Source organism: Carassius carassius, chromosome 43, assembly GCF_963082965.1.
Source record: "Carassius carassius chromosome 43, fCarCar2.1, whole genome shotgun sequence".
NCBI classification, from domain to species: domain Eukaryota; kingdom Metazoa; phylum Chordata; class Actinopteri; order Cypriniformes; family Cyprinidae; genus Carassius; species Carassius carassius.
Window position 1 is genome coordinate 9,460,074 of NC_081797.1, and position 22,740 is coordinate 9,482,813.

Sequence of the window (22,740 nt, forward strand, 5' to 3'; positions counted from 1 at the left end):
ACATACTGATTTGTTGAATGGTTGAACTTTGCAACAACTTAAACTATTAATATACACTGTTTGCGGCTGTTAATGACAGAGGCATGGCCTACAATTCATAGATGCTTCATTCATCCAGTACTCAAACTCCCACAGCGTAGGCTATTATATGATGAATTACCTGCAATTAAATATGATTTTATGCTAATGTAAACAGTGCCATCTCATAAATTCAACAGTTAAATTAAACCGTCAGCTTGAAGTTTAGCTCTTTGTTTCTTTTTGTTGTCTTTAATATCAACACAAATTTGCGTTCCGAACTTCTACTCGGTTTTTAATTACATCAATGCAGCAAAACATAGATGACTGTCATTTAAATTTAGTTTAGTTATACGCAAATGATATACATTTTCCAGTCTACTGTATCATTTTGTCTTTGTAGATGTTTTTGTTGACGGTCCTAATGTATTTTCTGTACGTGACGAACAGGCCAAGTCACACATACCCGACCGCTCTCCTGTAAGGATTCTTCTCTACGTTTCCCTCCCTGCTGGGTCTCCCGAGGGGGCAAAATCACATATTTTACCCTGCAATCATTCTTTACACTTACTGGTAAGATAAGATTGTTTTTTATGCTTTTGATTTCTTGAGTTCTTTTTGTTTGCTACTTTTCACATTATATCCGTAGTGGTGTTTCAAATATTATAATTTCTAAAACATTTCTTGAATGCATGCCGATAGCCCATGTAGCCAAGTCTGCAGCTTTCCTGTGAAATTGGGCTGTTTTTATACACTGCTGCCACGGGCTGTTTTGAGTCCGTGGGGAGAAGCGAAATCCACTGTCCCCCGAAACACATTTGCGACCAAGGTGGGACTTCCTGGAAGCAGAATGGGATTTTGATAGCCATTTCCCCCCAGAATGTGACTGGGCTTGTTTTGGCCATGATTGGGCTGCTTTTGAGGAGCAACTACTGGGATGGTTTTGTTACGCAGACCTGGCAACCCTGCCGATAGCATTCATAAAGCTATGAAGTGAACACGTTTTCTAAATATGCAGCCCCACTTGTTGTTCTTCATTTTCTTTATGAAACAATTTAACTTAAATGACACAACATTATTAACATGCAGATTATTTTTAAAGAGAACAGGCTTATTGAAATATTACAAGAATCACATACATATGAGAGTTTCAAATTATTTCTGAATGGAAATGCAATGTAATCATGAATGCAGACTTGGATGAATATGGTACATAAATATATTTTAAATCATGTCTTTGTAAATTTGCATTCAATTTTCTCTTAATATTAATTATTCATTTTAATGTTTCAGAACCATCTGCTTGAGACTAAACACTTAAAATTAGCAAATTAATTAATAATTATTAAAAAGAACGTATGAGATTGGATGAATTGATGATTGTATAAATATAACACCACTCTTATTGTCAGCTACATTAATGGTAGTTATGTTTAAAAAGTGGCCTTCAGTGAAAAGCATGTATTGAATATTCAAAGGAAATTATAAAATGAAATTAATTTTATTAAAGAAATTGTTCTGCGAGACTTCTAGGGAAGACAAATACTCACATTTTGACATAAGCAAAACTGAATTATACAGAAGACACAATCTACCGTTTTAAACTACCAAACATTTTCCTCCTCCGGTTCAGCAGTCACCATGTTCAACAAACAGCTTACTTTTGTCTGCAAGCTTTGGAAAACAATTTCTGGATTGGCTTCCTTTGGACTCTGTTGCTATTTTTTGTCTTGAAATGATACAGAGATTGTTTGTTTCTACAGGTCCACATTTGAAACAGAAATGGGCAGTTCTTGATATCAGCTGATGATGAAAAAAGAATGAAGAATAAGCCTGCACAAATGATCTTCCTCTCACCGATGTAAGACCAACTTGGTTTGACAGTCCATCCACAGTTGTTCATTTATTTTTTTTTTTTTTTGTCATAACATACAATTGGCCATTACATGTACAAATACATCAAAATGACTTAGGTTGGAAACTGAAAAACAGATTTTTTTTTCTTCATTTTTTCATTTTACGATATAATACCGGGCACTTTACAGAAGTCTGTTCTCTTTTATTCTTCAAGTCTTTGTGTCCAAAGAATGATAGAGAAGTGGCACTATCCCAGTACAAAAGGTCCTTCAGAGCCTTCTCTTTTCCTTCCACACTTAAATACTGCTGAATAGCCCTGCCTTGAAGCAGAAAGACGTCAGGAGGTTAAGAAGCTCCTCTCTCTTTTCCTCTCCTCTGTTTTCTTTCTTTTTTTTTTTTTTGTTCTCGTGTGTCTTGTTCTCACTGTAGTCTGGGCCAGTACTGGGACATGTCTGGTTCACTGCCTGGCACTTGGACTGGTACAGACACTCCAGGCGAGATTAGACCTGTAGCATGGTGAAAACATGCGGAAATATTTAGACTTGTCATATTATGTAATTTAAGAGCAATTATATATAAATAAACATATAAGGAGTATGCATGTTTAATATGTAACAAATCAATATATGAACTAAGAGATTTTAAGTAAAAATAAGTTAGGTGTTAAAAATATTTAATCAGTTTATAAATAAATTTCTGAAAAAGTTAAGACTCGTCAAGTGTTACATGTGACTTTGGAGCTTCATAAAATGCCATCCTAATTTTCACAAAAAATATGAAATTATTTGTTTAATTTATTTAAAATAAAATATTTAAATGATCTAATAGAATAAAACATTTTAAACCCTTTTTTCATTTTTGTATATTCTAAAATATTAAATATACACTAGAAATTTGAAATAAAAAATTAATTCAATATTAAAAATATTTAATAAAACATTGAGGCTCATGTGTCACATATGTTACTTCAGAACATTTCCTGCTTTTTTTTTTTAAAGAAAATGGTATACAAATGTTAATTCAATTATTTATTTATTTGATATTTTAATTTATTTGAATTAAAAATGTAAAAACATTGAAGAAAATATAAAAAATCTTTAATAAAAGAATATATTGTATTACAATTTTATTAGATTTTTTTGCTTCAGTAGAGGAATAAGCACTTACCTGTTGAGGTTGTGCCTGAGGCGGCCATTGATTGGCTGTTCATATGTGCCTGCATGTGTGGAGGGGTGTATGTGTCATAGCTCCGCCCATTCACTGAAGGACTAGTGGGCAACATGCAGGAGTAGGATGATGTCTGGCTGGGCTGTGGAGAGGTAAAAAAGGGCAGATCTCTCAGCAACACTCACATCTGATAGAAACAGCCTTACAGACCTCTATGCTGTAATAGCAAAAGATTTTACAGTGCTCAGAAATATCAAATTACTAATCCTTTAAAATACTAAGGCAAGCCCAACATATCACAGAACAATATAGTACAGTGTAAGGCACTAAACTGACAAATGTAGACATACTTGCATAGGAAGGTTGTTGGCCATGGTGAAGCTTGGCATCGGTGGCAGGGCGCTGTATGTGTTCGTAAGGGCTGTGTCCGATCTTCCCAGCATAGCTCCTGATGTGAAGGATACTGTTGAAAAAAAGAAGGAATAATCTAAACATACCATTTTGGTCAATTTTCAGTTGTATTTGCTTAAGGCCCTCGTGAGTCACAAATATGCACGTGGTGGAGGTTTTACCTGGCGTCGTGGGCTGAGGGATTGGCTGATAAACGCTAGTGCTGAAGCTGCTACTGATGGGTATGTGACTCGAAGAGTTACTGGCTTGTCTTCTTTGATTTCTTAACTTCTCCTCTCTCCTCCATTTTGCTCTCCTGTTTGAGAACCACACCTGGAGAGACTTACTTTAGTTAGTTATCAGACATTTTAAAACAACACAGAACAATCTCTATCTAGGATTAAAAAAGATAAAACCGGACAATTTTGTATTTAATATGTTCCCCTTTAAATCTTAATCTCCATGTTGATGTATTTCCTAGCTCATTTATTATTATTATTATATATAAATAGCAGGTGGTTTTAGTGGGCAGGACATTCTCATAAAGAATATTAGATTGGTCAAAAAACTGTGTAGTGCAAAATGAGTCATAAATATTTTATTTTATATATATTTTATTTAAATACATATCTGCTACAAATTAATTTTGTGAAATGTTACACTAATATATATATATATATATATATATATATATATATATATATATCAAATTTATTTTAACATAAATATTTAAGTCAAGCAGCCAAGAAAAATGCAGGGATATATATATATATATATATATATATATATATGATACTGTTTGACATTGTTTGAGTGGCTAAGCCATTTATTATAATATTTTAAAAGATTGCCAATGGCAAATTATTATGAAGTGTACCAATTTATGTCTATTCATCCGATTTTTGAGTTTTTTTCACTCACCTGTATTCTTGCTTCTGGTAAATCTATTTTCGCAGCAAGTCTCTCTCTTGCAAAAACGTCAGGATAGTGCGTTCTCTCAAACTCTGGTAAAAAAAATGTAAGAAATAATAATTTGAGTCATTTTCTGTTACACAATGGTTGCTTAAACTTCATGCAGAGTCATTTCATTTGAATATAAAAGATTACAAAAGTTATATTCTTGAAATGAAGTGTGATTATGCTGTTCAGTTGAAGCTAGTCTACAGATGCTTTCATATATTAGCTCGAATCTTCTTGTTTACCTTTTTCAAGTGCTTCTATTTGTTCTTGTGTGAAAGATGTGCGGTTTCTTTGCAGTTTTCTTTTTAGCTGAAGCCTCATTTGGGTCTCATCTGAATCCTCTCCATTGGAGCTTATTGAGTTTGTGTTCTCAGCGCCTCCGTCTGATTGCTGGCAGCCATCTGGAAGGAAAGGAAATATAAAATGTAAATTTGTTCTGTTTATTCCCACTTCTCATTCTCTGTTTGGACTCTATGTTTTAATTAAGATATATCATGGTTTGCTTGTCATATTTAGATTTTGGTAGAAAATTAGTGGAGCGTTCTGTATCACCCTCTGCGATGTTGTGGGAAAACATTTAGAGCACGCTCACTTAGATCTTTCAACATCGAGTCACAAAGGCTGACGAGCTTGAGGGCTTTACAGAAATACGATAAAATGTCCCAGAACCCTTTTCAGATCCTCTGAAATGTTTTTTAAAAACCAAACACCCTCTCCCCCCTTTTCATTCCTGAGTTCTTCAATTAGGCTACGGCCACCATATGGGAGTTTGCAGAGCTATTGAGGTGACCACCAATACTTGAATAGGAGAGGGATGCTTTCACAGCCACACAATACAGGAGAGTAAGGGTAGCTCTTAAATACTCGCTGGGAGGACGGATGGCAAACTTTCGTGGGTTGAATTTTGAGGACACAATTGGAGCGGGTGACAAAAGGATTCTCTCCAGCAGTCATTGTAGCACGAGGATTCCAGTCAACAGACTTTTCAGCTCGGCGTGTTAACCTTTATGCTCTACTGTCATTAATCACTGTCCCTAGAGCCGGCCCGTTCAACCTCGGTTAGGATTTATACCTTCTTATAGGCGCAGGAAGAAAAACAGCCAGGCCACCGTGAGTGAGACATCTAAATACGAAGCCTCTTGTTTCTCACAGACTAAAGGACTGGAGTGGCAACTGTGAGTCGATAAGCTTTAACCTGCTGTGTTGACGGACACCAGTGCTTTATTAAGCCATCTCACCAGATACATTTGAAATTAAAATTTAGTTTGGAGTTCGAAAACTCTAAAGAAACACGTTGATCTTTGCGGGGAGTCGTGAGGTATTAATGAAACCCCAAAACTTTTTGGAATCTTACATGGATGGAGGTGTAAGTAGTCACATGGCCACCCAGCTGCTTACTGTCTGAAAGATGATTTCTGTGTCCTATACAAGGAAGCCATGTATAACCTGTCATGATTTGGTATATAAAATATTTAAAGGGTATGTTATGAATGTATTTATAATAATGTTCATAGGATCAGTAAACATCACAATTTTGACCGGTTGGAAAACACAGAACCTGTTTCTTAGTTCCCAAGTCCAAAAAAAAAAAAATTAATTATCTTAATAATTATCAATTAAATCATTTTATGAGTTATTGTTCCTTTTTTTCCTATATCTACCTTAGAACTTTTTTTTAGAAATGTGAAAATATGTAACAATCTAATATATCTAATCTTTTATATATATATATATATATATATATAAAATATTAGATATATAAGATTGTTACATATTAACATAAATAAACACATGTAATTTTTTTTCATTTGGCTATCCATGGAGTAAAAATACATGTGTTTATTTATAGGAAACAATATGAAGTTAAATTAGTTAAAACTACAGTGTAAAACGTTGTTAAAGTATTTTTAAAGTAGATTATTAGCTTAATGGAGATGGTGAACTGAGTAAAAATAATATTGATTTAGAGGCTATAATGAAGCTCGGTGTATGCATAATCACTGGGAAAATATGCTGTCAAAAATCAACTTTTCCATACTTTTTTGATATGTTGTAAATTAGACATGGTTACTCTTCTACTGATGTAGCAAGAAGTATTAGGCTACATAAATAAACTAATAGCTTTCCTTTTCTTCATGTCATTTAATTTTCAAAGACAGTGCATTTCTATGTTCTCAGAAAGTTTTAAAAGGTCTTTGTGTTTAGTATTCACACTTTTCAAGAGCTAATCCGAATGTGTGGCCTGTTCTCAAAAGCCTGAACGACTGTCGCCAGATTTCGGATTTGTTTTCTCTGAGAAAGGCGCTGGGAAATAAAATAATTCCTTATTGGGGCGTTGTCGTAACCGGTGAGGCGGAAGGAGAGCAAAAAGGTGGCAAAACAAGCGCGGCATCTTTCAGCTGAGAAGGCCTTGATCAAAACATGCGAGGACCCATGGAAAAAGAAAAGTGTCCAAATCCTTTAGACGGCTTTAGCACCACGAGCCTATGACGGAGGGAGGGGCTGTTAGGAGTCCTCTGAATGCGACAGAGTTGTCTCTTTTAGCGTCCTGTCAGCCCAGATGAATCCGCTATTTTATTCAGTGTTGCGTGACATTCATCAGATTGCGACCATATTTGTCTCGCTCTGAAACCTCACCCTGACTAATAGCCTACTTTGAGAGTGGACTTCGAAATGATAGAAGTGAAAATGATATAAGTTAGCTATAAAAAATAAAAAATAAAAGCATTATGTTTGTAGAATCGAAAAAATAGCCAGTCACAGATTGATGATTGTTGTTGTAACGTGATGTTATGTTTTATAGGCTAATATTTGTCTTAACAAATCAAAAAACTAGATGCTTTAGAGTTCTGCCAATTAATCCACAGGATTAAATAAATGAGCTTTTTTATATGAGTTTTTGTCTCAGATAGTGCGTATACGAGGCCACATGTCAATAAACAGTAGGCTATTAAATATGTAGGTTGTGTAGCATGATATGCGAACTCAAATTAATCCATAGACGTATCCTACACTGTATTTTAAGTAAATATGTTTATTTTATTCATAAAAACATGTTAAATAATATATAACGTAATTGGCTCATTGCATAAAACGTTGCATTTTTATTTATTTGTAGTTGCTGTAAAGTAAACAAGTCAATGATTTGATAACCCGATATTACACAGACATTAATTCTATATTTTTCATATCTTTTTATATGTCTGTCTTTCTTCTGTCTAATTCTGTCTAATTGGCAGCCGTTGCCATATCATGTCGGTGTCTCCGGTGGAACATTTCCACGGCAGTCTCCTCAAACTAAACGCGTATTTATGTCGCCTTAATGGGAAACAAAACGTTCTCTATTATGAGCTATTACATAGCGACAAAACTGTCCCCACAACACATTTTTCTGTGTGACAGAAACATATTTTGTATACAGGTAATCCTTGTTTATTCGATTTTGCGTTCTTTAAGAACTGTGAAGGTGATTGCAACTCGCATTGTTATTATTAATTATTATAGTCATGGTATTTAATGCATTTATTTATTCAAACGTCATTAAATTGTTGATATTATAACAGTACATGAAACTCCGTGTAACCTTCATAGCCTAAATTATTTAAATTGTTTATAGGCTATCATCTAATAATAGGCTACTTAAAACATGTAAACGAAGTATGGGCTACTTTTATTATTAATATGGGAAATGTTTTATCTTTATAATGATAATTATAAATTCACTCCAGTAAGCAAAATAACAATCAAGTTTAGCGAATCCGATGCCCATTATGACACAGCCTTGCCCAAAGAAAAGTAAAATAGCCATACCTTGATTGGGCTGTCCTGGCACTGAGGTACCGGGGTACCATCCCGGCCGGGTCCCCCACGTGCCGGTCTGACCGTTCAGCATCCTCAGCTTTTCATACATGCCATCTGCGCCCATCTGTTGCTTTTCGCTAGCCAGGTTGCGCAGTACTCTGTTTATCGATGACACCTGAAAGACGAACCCAGAGATGCGGCACATTAATTAAAGAGCGCATCCGCGATGTGGCATGTTGGCTTTTGGAACAATTGGCCCCATTTCTGCACAGGCCTACATGCCAGAGCATTACATCGCATTGCATTGTCCTCTGGTGTAGAGGAGATTACAGCAGCGGCCGGGGAAGACCGATGTTGCAGAATGTTCACTTTCAGTGTCATTAGTGCATGCTTTTTAAAAAGTGCATTAAACTATTACGCATTAAGTTCTCTGAATGAACTTACACTGGGTATATTATCGTTTGTGCAGACCCCGTCTGATAGCAGCCTGTCTCGGATTTCCCACGCGAAGATTGACGGACACTCCCTCTTGTACTGGGCAATTTTGCCGACCACCTCGGGAGTCGCTACTCGTGGTTTACTTCCTCCGATCGCCCTGGGTCTGATGGAGCCCGTTTCATAGTATCTACCCAAGATTTTACTCACGCAGCCATTCGACACCTAGACAGAAAACAAAAGAAACAATTCACATACATTATTTAAAACTAGTGTGAAATGTTAAGTGTATGCTGCAAGCAATGATAAGCTTACGTTTTCATTGTCCAGCACTTGGACTTTTGCATCAGCATGGGTCTATAACACAAGAAATACCTTTAACACGAAAAATTCGTCTTCAGTGGTACGAGAAATTATGCACTTTTTAAAATGCATATCGGTTGCCAATTGTAAAAATTGCCAAATGGGAAAAACTGAGAGTGCTTCGATCCATTCCACAAGACCACTGTGTATGCATTCAAAAATGAAATTTGAAATGAATCCTCGTTGTTCGCTGGCATTCATAATGCAAGGACTTTAAAAAATAATAATAATAAATTTCAAAACTACTATACAGCTGGGAAAAAAGTAAGTGTGAAAGCACAAATGTGAAACAAAACAACTGTATCAATATTTTAGACTCAAAATATGCATTCTAATCACCTGCAGAATCCGGGATATGTCACACGGCCGCGCGCCACTGTGAGCGAGTTCAACTATTTTCTGTCTCGTGGAGTCTGGCAGCGGTCTGCCGTTGACGAACACACCGCCGAGCTGGTTCACTCCACTGTGACCTTAAAAAGAAGGTAAGATCCCGTTGTAAATCACCAAGCATTTAGCGCACCACTCTCAAAATACAGACTCTATTTAAACAGAATCCAATCTCAGCTGTTTTCAATAGAAGCCTTCAGGTCGCGATTGTCTATAATGAGTCAAGCATTACAAGAGCATTGTCAACAAATCTCAATCTTCAGAGTAAATCGCTTTTAAATCAGCATAGCCGGTCATTACTGCTGTCATATGTTTTCGACTGTTCTCCAGATGTGCCCGTAATATCATAATCTCCTAATGCACATTGTAATATAATTACACATGCAGAACATTGATTAAGCGTCAGCGCTCTCGTATGATCTGGAGCAAAACATCTCCAACCTACTGAGCCGAGATTTGCGCATCTTTGCAAAGCCTTAAACGGATCAGATGGCGTAATGCTATTTGTGGCATTATATTAAAACTTCTTAAACGCTGCCATGATTTAAACCATAGCCTCACACATTGAGTAAAACAACTTAAAAAATAAAATAAATAAAAAAGCATTAACCAAGGCACAGCCTGATGTTACTTTGTCAGTGGAAAAGCACTTAAAAAGCAGACCAAAGGCACCAAACCTGTAGCCAAAACGGAAAAGCAGCCTTCCCAGATTGCTACTTCTCAGCTCCCTTCCCTCCGAAGCTTCGCGTTAAATTGAGTCCAAGAGCACAAGCTCCTTTGCAATAAATAAGCTCCAAATATAGAAGAGGGGGAAAATATGATGAGCCTGTCTGACATTTGTCTTTAAAATAAAGCTAGCTGCATGTCAAGTTTGAGTCTAATTTCTGGAAATAGGCGGAAGTCGCCCTGGATCATGCATGGAAGGCTAATTGAAAAGATCAGTTGGAGCACTTGTGGCAGGCATGTCACTTTATGACATCGCTCTGCTTTTGAAAATCGCATCGTCACGACAAATAGTAGCATGATAAAACGACCCTTTCTGTCTGCATTTGGATATCACTCAGACTAAATTGGACTCTACTCATTTCCCCTTTAAGGGAAGCTTAATTTTAAGGTAGCCAGGGGCTGTGCGCGTGAACGTCCACGGGGGCGCGCCTCGTCCTCAATATATTAAAAGTGACATTTCTTTTTTTCCCAAGTGATAAACCTCCATTATATTTACGCACTGGGAGCGAGTCTGCGGGATGCTGTTTTGTTCTGTAGGTTCATGCATAATAAATCTGCAGAGCGAAATATAAAATCTGAATTATTCACAAATGTTTTATTTTTATTATGCACACTACCTGAGAATTATTTCTGATAACATCTCTGGCACACTTAAGACGAAGGAAGGCGGAAAGAAAATCCATATCCCTTCTCGGAGCGCAGTTTAATTCGAAATTAGTTTTAAATAGACACATTTGGCTTTGAAATCAAATGCCGTACCTCTTTAAAAATACAATCACTTGAGCTCAACAACGCAGATTAGGATATAAAATCAAACTTTCACTTGAAAGGTTAAGTCTTAATCGTTCTATAATTCCCCAAGGTGAATGGTGTCGGTCTTGCCCAGTGGCAATCATTACGCGCGCGGTACTCTGTTTCTAATCAATTAATAAGAAGACATATGGTGTCAATTTGGACGCTCCTCTCTATATACACCCAAGAGTTATTAGCACAAAGCTTGGATTGCCGCCTGTGACCTTTAAACAAACCAAAGGCCTAACCCGAATGATATCTTTTTAGTAATACACGCGAGACATCACACGACAACATTTGTGTACAATAACACCGTTTATCCTTAAAAAGAAAAAAAACCAACAGAAAGTTTTTAGGCAAAAACTTTTTCTCGGTGCGTAATATTTTATTATTTTTATCTCAAGGCCTTTTTCCATAATATATTTTTTTAAGTTAGAATATATATTTTTTTATTTATTCATCGCTCATACAGTGTAATGTGCTTCACGTCAGCTGACCTAGATTTAAACGCTCCGCTTAAACTCCAAAGCATTCCACCTACAGAAATAATCTATAGACGTCAAAATGAGTGACTAACACAGTACACCAGTCGTTAGTATGGGGACAGAGCAAGAAAAACTGGCACTTACAACAATAAAAGCAACAGAAATGAGAGGATGACATTCAACACACCTTCGTTACAGATGTCATACACCTCTTGTCCAGCATTAAGAGAGAAAATATGTCTCATTTATTGTAATCATAACTTACTCAATACTTTCCACAAATGACTAAGTATATGTTTTGCTAGTTGGCTTTCACACATCTCAAAGACACAGACACATCCGCGCATGTAATTTATTCATGCTCTTACAGCACTCAATGTTGCATCAAAGCTCAGTCTATTATTTCACTCTCGCGGTGTTTCATAAACATGATAGACGTTCCATCAAAATCATGCAATGTCAATTTCGTCTCTGCTAATGGACTAGGTGGATTGGCCACCGATGCTAACATTAATTCAGCAATTATTTAAAAGCAAGTCAAGCAGAAACATCCTCTCTCTCTCTAACACACACAGTCACACACAATTATGCAAAGAGCATATGGGTTAGACACTCTAAATAGGTTGTGTAGCTATGCAGGCTTCCTTGTGAGTTTTTATTTTTTTGCAATTCAAAGAATTTGTCGCTGGGAATATAATTTTCGCTCTCTCAAATGTAGCCTGTAGAATTTTTAATAATGGCTCACGATGTTCCATAAAACTCTAAAATTGTTAAAGTCAGGCTTAAGCAATGAGTTTAGCTTATACTATGCAAGTGTTTAGCTGCTTTGAGGGAGCTGTATGAATGACAGGCAAAAATTTTGGCAGCATGCACACGCCCAGCACCCCTGACGTACAGTGTAAACTGCCTTCACTAATATACCACAACAAATGCTTTGCTGGCTAGACGCCCCTCACGTTTCTCTTGTGTTTTCACCTTTCTTTTTAATAATAAAAACGCATTTCAGAAAAAGTAAAGAACACCACTTACTGTTTTGCATCATGGACGCGACGCCAGACTCCCACGTGGCCCGGTTGTAGTATTCTATTAATCATAAAGAACCAATAGTAATGGTTAGTTTCACATTTATAAATCAAGTGTATTGCTGTGCGTTGCGTGTAAGACTTGTGTGCAAGAAAGTTACGGACAATTATTGTGAGGGCCGAAGCCCAATATTTTTATTTTTGCATTCATGCTGCAAAAAGTGAGAACAAAAAATACTGTCTCCACAAATACACTTATGTCCAGGGTTTAAAACTTGCCTGGAAACAGAGTTGACTGTCCGCTTAAAACAATTTATAGACTCTCATCTGCTTCACTCTATTAAAATATCCCTAGGACAAAGCAAAACAATTTATTAGTACACCTATCCTTAAATTATTTATTTAGCATTACAACTAAACCTAATATTAGCTTTTTTAGGATACTGTTTTTTATGACGAATAAATTGGACAATAATAAATTTTGGCTTAATTAAAAAAATCCAATGTTTATAATTAAAATAGTTTTCTTATTATAAGTTTAATTGTTTATCTGAATAATAATAATGTCAAACAATTATTATTATTATTATTATTATTATTATTATTATTATTATTATTATACAAATAATGTACTTGTATCTGCTTTCCCCTGACCTTCATGATTAGAAAACTTCAAATGTTGTGGGCAAGGCCTACTTTTTTCCTCTCTTTCAGATACTCTGTTCTGGTGACACACGCTGTCTACCTCGCCTGGCTGCGCTGGAAAAGTAAAGCCAGGAGGGGGTGAGGGGTCCCCGACAAAGCCCCGCTGAATTTTAACAATAGCTTTCTTTCTCCCTCTACACCAAAACCCAGAGAGTAAAACCCGGGCTCCCTAACTAGCTACACCGCTTCCAACTAAACGTACCAACAACTCTCAGAAAATACAAAGAGCTGAAGGGAGCGAGCCCCCCTCCTCCTCTTCCTCCTCCTCCTACACCCGGTCCAGCATACCCCCTTCACCCGCAACAGCCAGTGCAGCTCACTATGACCCGGTGCCCGTTACCTCAATGCCTTTTTGTTTGTCTCGTTGCGCGAAATAGAAAAGTAATTTCTTGTTATAAGTATCTGGAGGTAATTGTGTTACTGGTATGTGTCGTTAAGAGCTGTAAAAAATATACAACAGCGCAGTGGGGCGCTCAATTGGTAAAAGACAATTGCAATAAAGAACCCATTCAATACATTTACCGAAAAGGAGGCCACTGAAGAAATACTCACTGCTTTGATTTCTTTTCCTTTTTACGTAGATAGATTGTGTGCGCGTTTTAAAGTGCACAGCAACAAATAAATACATAGGCTACACCAAGCGCCAGCCAGCGTTGCACGAGTTTCATTTATATTTAAATACGTGTTTTACTGTATTGCTTTTTTAAATAATTTTTTACTCTTTATATATATTCAGAAGTGTTTTAACAACGTTTCACAGGTTTTTTTTATTTCTCTTGACATTGCATTAATTCAAAACCATTTTTGGATTGCAAATAAACATTTTTAATACCCACGGTTACATTTTATACGAAGTAAACCATTCAGTATTTCTTTCCCACGTGGGCTACTTAAGGTCTTCTGTCTTGACTCATCTTTTTAGTTAATGATCTGTTTTAATAGTGCTATCTGTAATTGACAGGGCCTAATCTGCATTTTGTTCTAATGTGCAACATGAAGGCTCTTAATTAAGCACACGTATTTAAGCCTTTGATATTCTGCGGAAAGTAGACTTTTATAAGACAACTAATACACATAGATTTAGTAGACTAGATACAAATATAATATCGATCATATTTTTGTTCGTTTTGTACTACAAACTTAACAACAAAAAAAAAAAGTTAATTAACTGTTAATTTTAAAGTTAAAAAATTAACGTAATTTTGCTTTTTAATAGTTAGTCTGGGACAAAGAAGGCAGCGTTTCCCTGACTGAAAAGCAAAACACCAAGTTCACGGTGCGATTTGGTGGTGGCGCGCGGCTGAATGTGATGGTGTGATTCAACCTGACACTCCACCTCATCTGGTCATTGCGTTCCCATTTTCACGACTGATCGCGGTCTTGGCCTACTGTGACTTTTTGCTTTCCTCTGTCATAAATAAGAACTTTGCTTGGCACAAAACTCGACATAACTAAAGCATAAAAAGGCAAAGAGTGTCCGGGAAAATCCATTAGAGTTTGACACCACGAGGTTGTGCAGCTTTTACGTCTTATTTTTTAGTATCGTGCTTTTCTTTGAAAGTTTTTGTTTTGATAAACAGTTTCTTCAAGGCCATAACTAACTTTTTCCCATAATTATTATTTACAAACCACTAGTTTTTTAATATATATATATATATATATATATATATATATATATATATATATATATATATATATATATATATATATATATATATATATATATATATATATATATGTATGTTTAAACCTAGCGGGCATTTAGCAATTTCACTTGTAAGTGGTGCACATGCGTGCAAGTTGCTCGAAAGAAAAACATTTCTTAACTTACCTTTTTGAGGCATAGCTCCTATGCCTTCGTATCCTCGCTGATATACTTCGATTACAATAAGGAGAAGACTCTGAAGTCCTAGAAAATCGTCCTCAAACAGTTTGTCTTTTATAGTTTCCAACTGATCTCGGGTGGAAAATTTTAATTCCCTGCGAAGGAAACAAAGATTGACAATAAAATGGGATGTCAAGACTGCTCGAGACTGAAAAATGTGCGCTCGTGGGAGAGAGTGGGCGAAAGAGGGGGAAAGAGAGGGAGAGGGAGCGAGAGAGAGAGAGAGAGAGAGAGAGAGGGCGCGCACCTATGCTGATTGGTGATAGCACTCGTGTATTAATGTATGTGTTCCTGGTCTGTGCCTCGCCTCCTCTCCTCTTCAGTGGCCCATTAGCTGAGCCTGACCTCTGTCATCATCTCCCAGCAAAACACTTCCTCCTGCCCCGGTGACAGAGCGGGAAACAGGGCCGAGCAAAAAGCTAGTTTTCAGCCCTACTTAATCACTCGATTTACTCCACATAAGCATATGATTCTCTCCAGAGAAGATGTTTTCCATTGAAATGCCTTTGGGCATTCACATTATAAAACTCTGTGTAACTCGACACTTGAAAAAAAGTACCAGGAAGTACCATGGTATTATTTTTTTCGTCATAAAAGCATGTTCTTGCAATTATCTGGAATATATACTGCAATGTTTTTATGAGAATTCGCCGTGGGAAGTAGGCTACTTCTTTTTTTGCTAAATACCAAACAAGCAAATTTGTATTTGCATTTCTTAAATGTTGATCTGCTTTATTACTAAAACTTTTACTTAAGTCCGTTATTATTGTGTCTGTTCACGCTACTCTTGTCAACTGAAACGAGCCCAAACTTTCTCCACGTGTCATTGTTGACTTGGTGTCTGAGAATGTCATCCGCCTTTACAGCGCGCGCTCAACGATCAGTTGGGAGACCCCATACTATTTACATTAATAGCGTGATTTGTTGTCGTTTTCAGCGGGAGAAAAAGAAACTCTGTGTCGTGGGTTGCCAAGGGGGAAATGAAAATATCATTACGTCCATGGCCGGACACTTAAACTACATTTGTTGATTGCTTGGACATTAGCACACACCTCGGTAAACTCCAAAGCAACCCCCCCGCGCCTGTGTTCGAGGTTACATGCGCTGCACTCTCAGCTCGCCACTCGCAGCTTGGGGTGTTCCACCCGTTCACTGGAGTGGAATAGATTCCGGGTTGGGATACAAGAAATGGAGAGGGGAGGGGGACGTATAGCATGGTGGGACAGCTTTAAAGAGAGGCAAAATGTGTTGGGACGCACGGAGCATAAAATTAAGCTGTGGTTGCATACACTTGACTTCGTTTTGACATGTGAAAAGTGCTAAAAGTCGGAGCTCATCAATAAACTATCGCGAAAGTGAATGCGAGCTCTGACAACCATTGCATTCCCCACTATAGCACAATGAGGAAACAAACGATACTGCCAAAGAGTCTGCATCGCAATGAAAGGCCGCTTGAATGGGAGTCGGATAATGAGCTGGCGCGACCGTCATGCACTGTCATCTCGGGTCCCGCGGTGCGACCCCGCCACGCCGTTTGATATTTTCGAATAATTTCCCTCTCCTTCCCATTTCAAGTTTTGCTGGATCCACCGGAGAAGAAAGTTCAGCTTGAAATGCAACACGTTGTGCTACTGCACTGAGATTCAAACGCTTGTTTTTTGTTTCTTTTAGACTCCATCCTGTTTAATATATTCGTAGCAGCCTGATGATTGTCTTTAAAATAGAGCAGTTTTAACCTAACACTCAAAAAAAGTGTTCATGTGGCTCAAGTGGTAGCGCATTGCGTTAGCAGCACAAGGTTGTGGGTTTGATTCCCAGGAACCACATGTTAGGTAAAAACTGAAAGCCTGAATGCACTGTAAATCGCTTTGGATAAAACCCGTCTGCTAAATGCATTAAAATAAATAAACAACCTTTATTTTAAAATTAGGTTCTTCGGAACAATCAGTTTGTTTTTAAAGTAGCCTAGCAAAATTTTGTGAATAAAAAGTTATGTATAGCCTATGGAAGATTCCATGACATCACACTTCGAAACTATTTTGGTTCTAATTGGAACGTTTAATTAGAACAGTGTATTTCTTTAGAAAAGAACGAAATAAAACAGAAATAAGAAGCCACTAAAGCATGCTTATGGAAACCAAGGACATGCTATATATTTGCTCTATAGTTAAACCAACCTGTTTCAAAGGCTGGTCGACATCAAATATTTGACTAGCTCCAGACATTTCACACGGATGGACTCTTGTAGTCCTCCCATCAATTAGCACAGTTCGGATTAGCAGTCAGTGGTGTTTGGTCATGAAAAAGAACCTAATCTTGTCGCTATTTCCCTCAGGCAAAATAGACGGTGCCTCGCCTCTCACGAAAGTTTCAACAGAGAGAATAAAACTAATAATGGGGGGGGGGGGGTGTCAGCTGAATGCAGCTGACGTCAGAGCGAGCGAGAGAGAGGTCTATAGAGAGAGATAAAACTAGAGATAGGCTGGCTCTTATTCAGTCCACATCCAGTCTCCATGTTCTGGGGGAGGGGACCTACCAAAGTTTTTTGGTGTGGTTGCCCACAGCGACATCGACCACCGCACTGGCAAAGGGCCCTTCTGTGTAGGCTAACTCTAGGCGCCATGATCCAAGAAGCAAGTTCCACATTGTTCCATTTCATTAGGTATAATAGACAAGTTGTTGTGGGCTGATGATTTTAATTATTACCGTTCTACCTTTCGCTCTTATTTGAGAGGAAAGATGTTTTGCAGCCTTAATGTTTTATTTTTTTAATTAGTCACTGAAAGTGTGTTTCTTTAAAGCTGCGTAAAGTGTAAGCATCTAAATATTTCGATAAAATGACAGTTGTGACATAATTTATGGACCGTGTAATCTTCATTCAGGGCAAATTCTTATGCATTGCACGTCAAATGGTAATGTTAATCTTGAAATGAATTTCTAACGACTGTGTTATATATCAATACTGAATAGTGTAATTTGCATAGTAGCCATATTAATAAACAGTTGTTAAATATACACATATTCCGCTTAATAGAAAGAATTTTATTGTTTATGGAAAATGTATATCTTTGTATGCTAGCCTATATAAAATATTAATTTGCGGAAACCATAAATTATTTTTTATTTATTATTACTATATTAATTTTAGTAGCTAATAGAAAATATTTTTATATAGACACCAATTTTATTCTATAAATTACTGGTGAAGGTAGGTTATTTATAAATTCCCTCAAATAGGTTAGCCAATCAATTTTGTTTTGTTTACTAAAGAAAGCTTTAGTGTTTTTTAAATGATGAAAACGCATTGTTATAATAATGAAACCAAAGTTGTAACTTACTTAAATGATTATATGTTACAATTATATTTAGGCTTATCTGACAGATAACATTAGGCTACTCATAATTATGATGTCCTGTTTACAAATGTCTTTGAAGACGTTACAACCCAATTAAATGACATTATGTTGCACATAAAGCAGTTGACTGGCATGGTGTCAAAACGTGTCAAGTATTGAAGAATAATACATTCATATCACGGCATAGGCCTAGTTTCAGAGGAATAAAGTTCTGCATGGCAGTCAAATTCATGGTAAATTAGGTAGTGTTCGAGATTAACAGACACCTAAATGCTGTCAGCGCGACAATCTGATGTCATAACATTTGTGAAAACATGTTTTAAAGTACAATTCGGAACCTTGTAAACTCACTTACCTGAACAAACGCTAAAGCCCGTTCCTCTATAGCGAATATGAGTGATTTCGTTATGAGAGGCACGTTTCCAAATGAGCCTCAAGAGAGAGTAAAGAGTGTCTAGAGAGAGCCCCGCCGGATCCGATTCACGAAACTAGTCCCAAAGTAAATAATATCCAGTCCAACAAGTCGAAAAGGGAGCCACGGGAAAAAGTTGTGAGATATTGTAAGCCCCTCTATGTGTTGATGAAAATACTAGCCTGTTTAACAGATGAAAGAAGGTCCAACTTTGGACTCTCCCTAGAGATTCTTACGACACACGCAAACCTCGCACATTAACTGTGTTGTCTTGTTGAAAATACCTCTTTCTTTAAACGTGGCTCGGAATAAAAAAGACGTCTTCGTCTCGCTATCAACTTTCTCTTAATATTAACCTCAACCTGGCAGTGATTGGCTAGAGTGACGGCGCACGTCACACTTGACGCCATTTATCATTCCCCAAACCGGGAAGTTGGAGGGACTGCTGTCTATTGTGTGCCAATTTGAGAACCTATAAACCATAGCATGTAGTTTCCTTAAGGTTCATCTCTCTTAATAACTCTGTTTAATAAGACTGTTTGAATTAGTGAAGTCGACTATTATTTTATAGCCTATGCTTCCTTAAAAAAAAGGAAGGAAAACGTTTTGGTGTGAATAGGTCTATAAATGAACTTTTTTAAGTGAAATTTAAAATAATAGAAAATAAGCAACGTTGCGGTTCATTTATGCTATTTACAAACTGTCACCATTAGAATGTAACCTAAATTTAATCAGGTAAAAAATAATAATATATATATAGCCTATATATAAATTATGTTAGCAGCCAACGTAGCCTTAGCCTACTTAATATTAACCTAATTAAAGATTATATCTTTGTACAAAAGATTATGGCAGATTCGTAGAACTGTGAAAATTTGAAAAGGGAGAGCACAGATGAGAATCAAGTGCTGCCGGCGTTTATACCCAGTGAAACCGGTGCAACCCAGCAGACTTCTGGAAACCGCACGGCCTGGCCCCGCTTATCAGGCTGTCAATAACGCGAGATGGGGATGCTAAAGCCGGGCCAGGTGCTGTCTCTCCCTCTCTCTGCTGGCCTGCACTCCAGAGCGCGATCAGGCGTAAACTTAAATCTGTCCAGCCAGCTTTCCCTTACGCCGACCCTCTGCTTCCAACCATGTGTGTGTGTGTGTGTGTTTGGGAGAGAGACTGAGGAAAGCAAGGGGAGCCCCCCCGGCACACATAACTATTTTTACTTATCACGGGAAACCGTCTTATCATATCCACCTGCTTTATATGGTGGAACACCAGCGAGTGTGAAAAATTCTGAAAAATATTTATCTATATTTATTTACTATTATCATTTAAGAAATATTATACTTAAAAAATAATATAAAAAATTAAAACCGTTATAAAGTATTAAATTAAATACAATTATAAAGAAGCTTTAGTGATTAGGCTGTGTCTGACTTCACGCTCCCTGTCACTATTTGACGATTCTATTAAGCTATATTTTGTTGTTAAGAGAGAGAACGACAAAAAAAGATGCTGTACTTAAACATTCATGCAAAACGGTCCCAAGGTAATTCTTCAATTCGTATTTATGATGATTAAGCAAGCGACGTATTGACTTTTTCTGCTCTGAAGAAACATTTTCTTGATATTAAAGCCAATGTTATGCCTGTAGATTTTTGCTTGTCTATTAACGAGTAGCTAATCAAAGCTACTTCGATTTTACCAAAAAAAAAAAAAAAAAAAAAAGTGACGGCCTGTTTAATTCATCAAGAGCACAGAATCACTCATGTGGATAATTTATCCATAGCAAAAGCTTTCCTGACTTGTGAAAACACCTGACAAAATATTTATGGCACTAATCGTGATTTTATTGGAGGTGGATTTTTTGGTGATTATGAAGTAGGCCTAATTTAATAAGCATGCTTGTGTGTGTATATGGTTTCATTTGTTAAGGCGACTTTAGTTTAATTCCCTCGGGGTGATTGGATGTAGTTTGCTCCATGTCGACAGCTACGTCCTGTATGTTAGAAATTCATTTTTGCTCAACACGACAAGGCTGAGTTCGATATTCAATGTATTTAAAGGCGCGTCAAGCGGAAAGACCTTTGATTATTTTCGTCTAATTCCAAACTGTTTGCAGAAGCCGCAATGTTTCTGTGCACAAAAAAAAAAAAAAAAAAATCAGAGGCAGAAAGATGCGCCTGTGCGTTTGGATAAGATCAACAATTGTACCTCACTCAAAAGAGAGCTCAAACTCTGAGATTAGATATTGACATGGTCCTATAGAATAAAGCGGAGACTGACACCTGCCTCCGAGTCGATGCATAGTACAATAAAATTATATGAATGGATCGAGCACGATTGTCATTTTCTTGTCAAGGGAAAAAAAGGACAAACATAAACACATTGTACCTACATGACTGCCAGTAGTGGAGTAATTGATTTTATTTCTCTGCATACAAACAAAAAATATTTTTATATCAGGGACTTTTTGACTTACCAGTCAAAATATATATGTAATGTAAATTAGTAAAGTAAGTCTGATGTGTATTGTTTTACATTGTACTTACAGGTTACTATGCATAACATTAAAGCTATTTTGTTGTGCGAAATGGGAAATGCATGCAGGGAAAACGTGAAATGAATTTCTTGAAAGAGGACCCCTAATCAAAATGAGTTTTTGGAGTCCATTCTACTCAGAACGTAGTCCATCAACCTCCAAGTTGCGCATTAAGATTATCAAATGACTTGGAGGAGGAGAATGTCTGTTGCAGACAGTGATATAAAGCTTCACAAAATTGAGTAATGACTAAATGGTGAGGGCAGCTATTTTGTCCAAAATTCCACTCCATAAATGGACAAATCCAGTATTCTCTGTGATCAGTTAGGTCAGACATATGCCGCGTGCCTCTGGAAAAACTGCTTCTCTTGAGATCATCCTCCTCATCATGAGGAGAGCTGCCATAATCATTAACAGTTCTGCACTGTTGGTTTTAGATCCAGTTCTGTGCATTTGTTTCTAAGCTTTGTTAAAATATTCTTCATTTGACCCTAGTTGCCTTCTTAAAAATCATGGAGAGTGAATACATACTGTACAGGGAAACAAGAAAACGGGCCAATTTGTCAAGGATAAACTGCATTTCGATGAGTTTGATTAAAATGTAGACACTTTTTTTTTGTCTTTCCAAAACATTGTTTGCTATTGCCTTTCCATGTAAATGCTATTGATGAACAGCTATGCATTGCATCAAAGTTCATAGAGACAATAGTAAAGGCCTCTGAACTTGGAATCCACCCAAGTTCACAAGCGAGAAATATGCAGGGTGTCATAAATGCATTTTTTAAAATCCCGCTCCCAGATATAATTCCAAGGAAATGTATGCCTCACATATGTTTTCTTGGTTGTGCAAAGGTTGAATTTAAATATTCTAAACTTTATATCACTGCTGATTTGAAATGTAGCTCCACTTTTTCTTTTACCAAGATCGTGGAATTTTCTTTTCTTTAAGCAACAGGCTCATTTATCAGTTTTATTTCAGGTTATAGAAATCTAAGCATTCACTGTCCTATTAAATGACTATATGGGTAGATATTGTAGATATTGCTCTGCCCATTCCTCTAAATTAGGCTCATGCAGAGGCAGAGTAAGCAACGTAAAGAAGACATCAAGCGGTGAATTAGGTTTCCCTTTTGGCTGCTATCCCTGGTAAGTCTTTCCATTTACATTAACAATTTCAAATGACACATCACTGGGTGTTTTATACCATTGCTGGGGCAAGCAAGTGTCCACTAAAACCAGGACCCTTAACAATTTCTTACAATTAGCAACCCCCATCTTGCCAATAACTGAAAGGATTCAATTTCATCCCAATCTTGATCCATGCTAATTTGCCCTGCACACCTCCAGGTGTTCTTTCATGCATTGGAATAAAGCTGCATGCTGGGCACTTCAAGAAGTGATATTATGAATGATACGAAATTTAGAAATCAAGTTTTTATCACAGTT

The 22,740-nt window shown here is 36.9% G+C and overlaps 1 protein-coding gene across 8 annotated transcripts; it reads right to left on the bottom strand.

Annotated features, from left to right (window-relative positions):
* Positions 1 to 1,500: 1,500 nt before the first annotated feature.
* pax6a (paired box 6a) lies at positions 1,501 to 19,075 on the bottom strand. Of its 8 annotated transcripts, XM_059535956.1 has the most exons (15): positions 18,705 to 19,075; positions 14,940 to 15,088; positions 12,683 to 12,754; positions 12,411 to 12,464; positions 11,569 to 11,592; positions 9,331 to 9,461; positions 8,944 to 8,985; positions 8,638 to 8,853; positions 8,203 to 8,368; positions 4,635 to 4,793; positions 4,354 to 4,436; positions 3,615 to 3,765; positions 3,393 to 3,505; positions 3,043 to 3,184; positions 1,501 to 2,381 (listed from the first exon to the last, which is right to left on the bottom strand). In XM_059535956.1, the coding sequence occupies exons 4-15, from the start codon at positions 12,421 to 12,423 to the stop codon at positions 2,296 to 2,298; spliced, it is 1,326 nt and encodes a 441-aa protein (XP_059391939.1). In that variant the 5' UTR covers positions 12,424 to 12,464; positions 12,683 to 12,754; positions 14,940 to 15,088; positions 18,705 to 19,075; the 3' UTR covers positions 1,501 to 2,295. The 8 variants fall into 8 exon arrangements, with proteins under 8 accessions (XP_059391939.1, XP_059391934.1, XP_059391941.1 ...); XM_059535951.1 differs by lacking the exon at positions 12,683 to 12,754; XM_059535958.1 differs by lacking the exon at positions 11,569 to 11,592 and having other exon boundaries at positions 18,705 to 19,074.
* Positions 19,076 to 22,740: the final 3,665 nt, after the last annotated feature.

Bases quoted from the DNA above. Each gene is read 5' to 3' on its own strand.
- pax6a (XM_059535951.1), bottom strand. The intron at 11,593-12,410 runs GTAAGTGGTGTT...ATGCTGGACAAG, and splicing joins CGCGTCCATGATGCAAAACA to AGGTGTATGACATCTGTAAC. The intron at 8,854-8,943 runs GTAAGCTTATCA...TTTTCTGTCTAG, and splicing joins AAGTGCTGGACAATGAAAAC to GTGTCGAATGGCTGCGTGAG.